We start from the raw sequence: 9,550 nt of genomic DNA on the forward strand, positions 1-9,550 counted from the left end.
TTTATTTATATTCTAAAAATATACTCATCTGTTAAAAATAATTACAACATTATCTTCTAAAAAAAACCCTTTATAATAATTTTAACCTAAATTATAACTTATAAAAAGAAATTTATCAAATAATTTGAATTTAACTTTAAAAGTTATTATTTTTTATAAAAATTTTATAATAACTTTTAAGTTAAAAAAAATCAAACCAAACAGGCTTTCAGCAACACCTTCCATAGGGGGAGAGCTAGAAAGGAACAAATTATGTTCAAAACTAAATCGATTGTGTGCGATGACGTGACAGATTATGACTGGTTGTGACATAGAAAGCTAAGAAATAGTGAACCCTAGGCTGAGAGTTTTGCCTATAAAAAGGAAAACATACAATGCATAATTCCACGCATCTCTAACTAAAAGCTTATTATCGAGTATCACCAAATCAAGGCCAAACAATGTCGTCGTCTCTAACTGGTAAGCTGGAGGCTTATGTGGAAATCAAGGCTTCTGCCGAAATGTTTATGGATATGCTCTGCAACAGACCACATCATGTATCCAACGCCTGCTCTGACAAGGTGCAAGCATGTGATTTACATGACGGTGACTGGGGAAAGGAGGGTTCCATCATCTGCTGGAGTTATGTTCATGGTAAGATTGTCAACCAAAAAATTAAGCTTCCGGGTCTATGATGCTTATATCTTGAGGAAATTTTTCTTCGCAGGCTTAACTTAATTAATGGTAAAGGAGCTAGCTGATGTAATAGAGTGACGTGCTAACGAGCACAATCTGATTGTTTTCTTTTTTTAATAAATACTCTTTATGTATTATGTATAAGCAAACTGATGCAAGTAATACTTCATTTGATTATAAAAAATGTTCTAGATTTTAATTGTGACAGAGATATCTTTGACACTTTTCCACAGTTTTCTTATTTATTTATTTATTTTGCTGAGCCAACTCCATAGTTTTCTTATATAATTGAAAAATGTTTCAATCTCGAGCAAAGCATTTCTTTGAATTGAGCTAACATTTTTTTTTTAATGAACAAAAGATGGGGAGGCTAAAATTGGGAAGGAAATAATCGAATCGATAGATCCAAAGAACAACTCAATTACTTTCAGACTGATTGAAGGAGACCTCTTGAAGGAGTACAAGAGCTTCGTAGTCAAAGTTCAAGCTACTCCGTCTCCAAAGGGCGAGGGCTGCGTAGCGCACTGGGTTACTGAGTACGAAAAGCTGAATGAGGACGTTGCACATCCGGAGACCCTGCTGGAGTTGCTAGCCGGAATCTGTAAAGATATGGATACTCACCTCACCCAAGCATAACAGATACGGTGGTTCTTTTTATGTTTATGTTCCTACCAGCCAGCTTATTTCAAGCACCTATAAAAAAGGAATAAAGGCTTGAAATGTTTGTTGAATGTTGATAAATAGCAGCTTGGCCTCGGCAGATGATCTGATTGATGGTGGCTGTATTGTGTTTTATAAGTTTGTTTGCGCATGCGTCAATTGATGAAAGACTTTCTAGTTTATACATATGATGTACCATCTGCTTCTATTTGCAGTAATATAAATTTTATCTATAATCCGTTACTTTACTTGCAACCTTACTCTTGCAAGGAAATTGTGAAAAATGACTTTCCTAATAAGCTTATTTCATAAATAACCATCAATATAAAGTTAACTGTTTTTTACACAATTTTACCATAACTTGACAAAAATATCCTTAAAGTCATTTCAGATAAATTAAATCATTTATCACAATTTTGTTTGCTCATTTCTCACTCCGGCATGCATCTGTTGTGCTCTTGATTTCTCTCTCTAACCATCCTACTCTCTCTAATTTTATCTACTTCTCTCTACTGCATCTATCTACTATACTCCAGATTTCTCTCTCCCGCCATATAGCTCTTTTTAATTTTACCACCATCGTCATCTCTCTGTCTATTTCTCGCCATATCATCATTAATTTACAAATGAAAGAGTAGAGATGACATCAACTTTATGTTTTTGGGTTTATTAACTTGCATTCACATAACTTCAAAGTTGATGGGTTGAAGTTATATAAGTGAAATCTGTAAATTAAAACATTGCTCAGAGTTATTATACGTCATGCCTGCATGTAGCAACTCTAATGCACTTAACCTGTAACAAATCTATTGAATATGGTATGGTTTAAACATGGAGTTATATACCTTAAACATAACGTGTAATAACTTCTTTTTTTCAACATAACGTGTAATAATTTTTTTTTTCAATATGACATGTAACTTAGTTCCTATCTTTGTAAATCACATAAATTATTTGAGTTAAGCACCTTAAACATGACGTGTAATAATTTTTTTTCAACATAATGGTTAATAAATTTTTTTTCAACATGGCGTATAGCTTGGTCTCTATCTTTGTATTATACTAGTACATAAACTGTTGGAGTTAATGGCGTGTAATAATCTTTTTTTTTAGACAAAGAGTGTAACAACTTTTTTTTAACATGACGTGTAACTTGGTCTCTATTTTTGTATTTTACTAAGATATAAACTCTTGAAGTCAAACACGTGAAACATGACGTGTAATATTTTTTTTTAACATAACGTGTAATAATATTTTTTTAACATAGTATATAACTTGATCTCTATTTTTGTATTTCACTAGAACATAAATTCTTAGAATTAAACACCTTAAATATAGTGTGTAACAATTGTTTTTTTTCAAAATAACGAATAATAACAATTTTTTTTGGGTTGTTTGGATTGGTCCTTTCATCAGAGCTCTTGCAGTAGCTGCATACCACTAGTATATCCTTAGAAATGGTGCTATCAAGGTTTTGGGATCCTTTCGCAACAACTCCACCAACTAAAGAAAAAAAAAAGATTTGTTGAAAACTAAAATAGCTTTGTCTCCCTTTCTCTATTTCTTTTTGTTCATTTGTTTGTTTGTGTGTATCAGAGGATGATTATGATAATGAACTTTCTTTTTAATTTTTCATCTTTCTTTTTTTTATAATTTAAATTTTTTGTTGTTAGCTATTGCACCACTGTATCATTGTTCTTGAGCAATGGTGGTATTGATTTCTTGTTTTCAAAAACACAATATTTTTTTTCAATACATAGGTTTCATTAAAGGTAAATTTGTATAAAATTTTTTTTTGATTAAAAATAGTTAAATTAAAAAATAATTATTTTTTAAAATACCTTAACTTTGAGAGTTAAAAAAAATAGTCCCTTAATCTTGCTTTAGAAAAGTTATGTACACGCATTTTTGGAACGCAGAATGCTAACCTAACACTACTTTGACCTCATGCTTTTTGAAACTTTTTCTAGCTTCTAAAAGTTTAAAGTTATTGACTGCCTATATTACTCACATTACATTTTTTTTAAGAACTTTTTTTTCCCTCAGCCATGGAAATGGTATATTAAAATATTAAGAAGAGTACAAAATGGGTGAACAGAAAACCGCTCAAGCAACAACATAAGAAACTCAGAAACAAAAGGCAACAGCAAAAACTAGCTAGAAATAAAAGAGCAATTAGAGCACAAAAGCATAAGAAAACCATGGCTGGAAGAGCTGAAGACATTGCTGAAGCAGGAAACAAAGTCATGACTGTTAAAACAAAAGAGAACGTGTGCGGAAACCACTTGAGGACAGACCTGGTTGCAGAGAGAGTGAGCAAAAACAAAACAACAAGAGCTGCCAAAGGGAATCGGAATCAGCAGGGCCAAAAAACAAAGGCAAGAGACTGAGCCTCATAGAAAACATATTTAACCGTAACATGATGTGATACCTCACATCTCACATCAAATATGAATGTGATTGTTAAGACATATAAAAATTTAAATGCATCACTACTAGCAACTTGAGCTTGACCTTTTGAGAGCCACGTGATTTAGACTCAAAAAGCTGTTGGACTAGTGGTTGGACTTAAGTCGTTACAAATGATATCAAAGTCTGTGCCAGTCCGATATAGGCTTTCACATTACTCTAGTGAGATTTTGGTTCTGTAGATGTAATGTGTGACCTTAATGAAGATATCAAGGATTTGAGTAGGTGATTTAAGCCCAAAAATTGTTGGGCCAATTGTTAGACTTGGATTGTTACACATAACGCCATCATTTCACAAACAGCAACCAGCAAACACTTCAAATGGAGGATAAATATGCATGGCATGAATGTGATAAAATATCGAGGAAATGCGATCAAAAGATAGAGGTTACCATAGGGCGGTAAACATAGAGGTTCGGTCAACTTCAAGTTTAGCAAGGGAATCAGTCATAGAATTGCCTTCTCTCATACCATGAGCAAACTATACATTACCGATTGATTTAATAAGAGCATCAATCTCATTAAAAATCAACCATTTTTCCCATGGTCTTTGAGATTCAACGGACACCCATGAGAGAGCAGTTTTGTAATCTAATTCAATGATGAGACTTGAACCGGCATATTGTTTTTAACTAACCGAAAGCACGGTAGCTTATCATGTTTTAGGATTATTTTACTTCCAATATAAAATTTTGAGTTCTAACCATTTTGGTACCCGCTTTAGAAACATTTATTAATGATTTAATTTATAGTGTTAAAGTTAGTTTAACAAAGTTTATATATATTATGATTTGCATAGTTTAATTATTTATTTTATAAGAAATAAAGTATTAATTATTACTAATATTTTACAGATTGATATTTGAATAGAGTATTGGATAATTGATTTTTTAATCATTATAACATACTTATTCGTGATTTTTTTTTTACAACTGATGTTTGATTTTCATGTGATACAGAAAATGGTAATTTTTAATTTTCAGTAATTTATTGTTAATAAGTCAAGATAAACATAATGTATCAAAAATGATTTATCAAACATAAGGATCTTTAATAATCAATGACAGAGCCACTTTAGTAATGATTATGAGATCAACGTAGTATTTATACCATTGGAGTTGTATTTGAAAGTTCGCAAGGATTTTGGGTGTGTGAGAGAGGGTGCAAAGAAGGGATTTGTGGCAAAGCAAGGTATCAGGCTTGACTATGAGTTGCTAGCATTGGATAGCCTTTGTGAACTTCGACATAAAATTGCAAGGGTTGTTTTCATACTATATACCTCTTAACCGAACCTAAACTATAACGTAGAAAAAAATTAATATTAGATTTTTACATTAAACATAATAAGTTGTGCTCAACGTATTTGTTTTTATACTTTCAAATTCATCTTCACATATAATAAAATAAAAATATACCCATTAAGTTAACAATATGTAATAATAACTGAATTACAATATCTTTTATAAATTCAAATATTACTAAGATAAAGTAAATGTAAAAATTAAAATTAAATTGGGATTTGGGAATTAAAAAATTATTAACTATGAATTATGATAAATTAATAATAAATGTTAGGAATTTCAAAATTTGTATGAATTAGAGGGTTTAGTGTAGTTATTTGGTTTGGAGAAAAAAAAAATTTTATTGATTAATGAAAAAAGAGAATAGGGGAAAGAGATTTCAAATTTCTGTGAGTTAAAGAAACAAATTATTTGATTGATTCATGAAAAAAAAAAAAGACTAGGAGAAAGGGTGAAACCATGTCTAAAGGGAAAACAAAAAAAAAAATGAAGGCTTTAAAAAAAACTAAATCATAGGTGTGCAGTGCACTGAAAAAAAAGGAAAAAGGAGAAAAGCTATGCAGTGCACATGATTTATCACTATTTCAAAATAATTTATTGGATTTTATTAAAGGTGGTAAAATTATATATTTCAATTTTATACATACAAAAATAAAAATAATTAAAAAATAGAGGGTGTCGGCCCTCTCCTTCTGCCACTAATTCTAACAAACAAAAGATGTAAGTGAAATTGTAAAAAGTTTGAAGGAAAACCCTAAACAAAAATAAACCACCGAATTGGTTATCAAAGTTTTTGGACGTTTCCAATTTTAGTCACTAATCTTTTACATGTTACATTTGGTCACTAACATCATAAAAAAAGTAATCCATTATTAGTCACCCGTCATTACACACTAATAGAACTTATATATATTTTTGTTATAATTGGAGGAGGGAGGAATTTGAACCCTACTCTTTAGGTAGAAGATCATGCATCAGCCAATAAATCAAATGCTCAAATGCTAATAAAACTTATACTTGACAGTACATGTCACCTTTTTTAAACAGCAAGGCATGTGACATGGAAATAACATAAAGTAATATTCAACAAAAGTTGGCCATCAAAGGTTTTGGATTTTTCTATTCTCATAATTATCTTACTTTCAAAGTTATATTTTTGTTGTAAAAATTGATGACATGAACGTCAGGTATGAATTCCTTTATATACTTTCAAATTCAACGTAGATAAATCAGTTCGTAAGAAATCAGGATTAACGAACTGTGGTGGGGTCTTGAGGAACTCAGCAAGTATTATTCCAGTTATTTTTCTGGTCCTATTGATTATTATGATTTGAATTATGCTGAGTAGTATACCATCAAAATGGCTTTGGAGATCGTTCACAAATCACATTGATTAGAAAATTTTCCTTTGATCATTCAATCCGATTCCAAGATGCCGGTATCATGGGTGTTGAATCCTCTCAAAAGGTGATGAAAATTGTAGAATTTATTACAGCAAATTGACACTTCATGGACAATAGTGGGAAATGTTACATGCAGAAATATTTTTAGAGAGTTCAATAATTGCGCTGTGTATTGGCAAAAAGGGGAGTGGGCAAAGAAAACATAATTGTTTGGTGCTGAATATTAATTTGCTTGTATGCTTAGGCGTCCTTGAATCTCAATGTATAATTAAAGCAGATAGATTTGGTGTCAAACATAATGGTTGTTTGTTATGTTTAAGTGTGTAGGCTACACGAGTGGAGCAGTCATGAGATCGTGGAAAGATAAGTCATCAAATAAAAAATATATAAAAATTTTAATGACCACCTGGGTAATTCACCAAATATAAACCCCTAATTTTGCTCTAACAACTATGATGTATTCACATCAATTCAAATAATTACTTTGTGAACTTATTCTTCCATGTTAGAATTTTTTATTATGTGAACTATTATTAATTAATAATTTCAGTTTAATAAAATAGACTAATAATTTAGTTATATTGTAAGACAAAAGCATGAAAGCTCAATTAATATTAAAGTAATCTATTAATGATGGGCTTTGCACGTCTTATTGAGTCAGTGTGATTTGGTGGTTGTGTAAGCCTTAACCTAGTAAGTATTTAATAGGAAGCTTTCTAGGGTTTATTATTTATATAATTGGCTAGGTCAAATGTTTCTGGCCATTATGAGTCACCAAAAAAGGAGAAGAGCGAAAGGAAGACTTAGCCTCTACCAATAGTTCTCTAGTATTCCGCAACTAGAAACGGCTACCCTAACAAATCAAACAGGTCTGCTAGTTTAACTATATGACTCTTGGTGTTTTAATCTTCACACATGGATCTAGGGTTTAAAACTTACATATGGTCTCAGAGCTTTTGTGAAATTAGGACCCAAATAAATTAAGGCTTTTGTTCATAGATCATTTGTTATAAACTTTTTCTCTTAACTTGTATCATAGAGATATGAATTGGATAGTGATGTTTAGGGTTTGAACATAGAATCTGAAATCTAGTTCTTGACAATTGATCTAGATTTTGTAGTTTTTGGAGAGTTTTGATGCATGGGTTTTGTAAAATTAGGGTCAAATTAAGTTTTGATAACTTCAATTACATTAAAACAAGCTTGAAAACCATAAAAGTCATGAGAACATTCAAAACAGACCTGAACGAGTCAGATCTTGCTCCAGTCAAGCTGGGTCAACTCGATAAAAGGTAGGAGAAGACTTAGCCCGATCCTTGGACAAAGGCCATGCACATAAAGTGGCATGTGTGGTGCTTATAGGGGTTGAGGAAATCCAATTGTGGCCCTAGTTTTTCTAATAGCCTTAGAATTTAATTTCTGATTTTTTGGAAAATTTTTCAAAAATTATATATAGTTTTAAAATAATAATTATTTAATATTTATGCACTTTTGTTCATGTTTATATAATTTCTCTAATTGATATACATGCATTCTATGAATTTATTTTATTGTAAAATATTTTGGCATGTGATAATTCTATTTTATGGGATTATTTTGTCTCATTTTGTTACCAAAAGCTAGCTAAGTTCTTGAGTTTAGATTAGCTTTTAGTTATTTTTTAGTAGTTTTTCTAATTAGTTTATTTTTAATGAGTTATTTTATTTTGTGCTACTTTTATGCTTACTTGCTTTAGTTTAGTTAGTAATTATTAGTTTTTATGTTTTGTAAGATTTCAAAGGAATAAGGCTCAATTTGGTGAAGAAAGGAGTTTAAGGAACCAAGACCCTGTTTGTATATGTTGAAGTATTTTGAGCATAACTCTCACTCCAGATGTCCAAATGAAGTGATTCTTGAGCCATTAGAAAGCTAAGAGATAGAGCTACAACTTTTATGGAATAACTTTACCTAGTTCTGCCTAAAGATGGAGAAAATCACATAGGAATTTGATGGAGTGTGGCAATCAACAGGAAAAGACTTGAAGTTAGGCCAACGTTGTGGCGTCAAAAGGCTGTGCCGCAACATCGAGATGAAAAATTGAAAGAAATAATGCAGAAAAGAATAGGCTATAGGCTGATTAAGTTTTTATTGGGTCTCTAAACTTATTCTAAAGCCATATTAAGAGCCAGTTAAGCCTAATTAAGGGAAATTATGTTAATTTAATGGTATGTAAGGAGAGCTTAAGGAGAGCTTAGCGATAAGAAGACAACCCTAAGAGAGATTCAAGAAGATACAAGTGAAGGCTAAAGATTGAAGATTAAGGTTGCAAAATTTGTTTTTCCTCTTCCTTAACTTTTATTATTTTTGTTACTCTTAATAGCTAAACTTCATATGTTATTATTTATTTTTGCAATTATAAGTAGCTAATTTCTTTTCTCTAAGATTACAATTGAACTAACATGTAGTTTAAATTTTTAATCTCTTTCTAGTTTATTTTCAATGAAATTATTATTTATTCCAATTTATTCTTAATGCTTTTAATTGTCTAGCCACCAATTAAATTGATCTAGAAACCTAAACATAGCTTGCGAAAAGGAGTTTAGAGTAGGCTAAAAATTGAAATAGCATATGATCATATTTATTTGCTTGGATGATTAAAGTGATTTGTATATAGGATAGAGATATATTTATATATAAACTAAGCAATCTGCCATTCCTTTACCAACTTCTCAAAGTAATATAGTACCTATAGCTATTGAGAGAGATAATGTTAGGGAATATGATGCAAATCCTCCTCTTCAAGATTCTGTTCTTACTCCTATTGATGTTCATTCTATTCAAGAAAATGAGGTTAAGGTGCCCTTGAGGAAATCCTCTAAGAAAAGAAAGTCCGCCATTTCTAATGATTACGTGATTTTTCTTGGAAAAAGTGATTATGATATCAATCATGTGGTCGGCCTTGTGACTTTCAACAATGCCATTAATTGTTCCCAATTTTCTATGTGGATGGATGCAATGATAGATGAGATGAGTTTTATGGCTCAGAATAGTGTTTGGGAGCTA

General features: G+C 31.0%; 1 protein-coding gene across 1 annotated transcript; it reads left to right on the forward strand.

Moving 5' to 3' along the window:
* LOC18609808 (MLP-like protein 31) lies at window positions 394-1,568 on the forward strand. The gene is made up of 2 exons (XM_018116098.1): window positions 394-633; window positions 1,037-1,568. Exons 1-2 carry the CDS (start codon window positions 441-443, stop codon window positions 1,309-1,311), a joined length of 468 nt encoding a protein of 155 aa, XP_017971587.1. The 5' UTR covers window positions 394-440; the 3' UTR covers window positions 1,312-1,568.

Source organism: Theobroma cacao, chromosome 2 (genome assembly GCF_000208745.1).
Source record: "Theobroma cacao cultivar B97-61/B2 chromosome 2, Criollo_cocoa_genome_V2, whole genome shotgun sequence".
Classification (NCBI taxonomy): domain Eukaryota; kingdom Viridiplantae; phylum Streptophyta; class Magnoliopsida; order Malvales; family Malvaceae; genus Theobroma; species Theobroma cacao.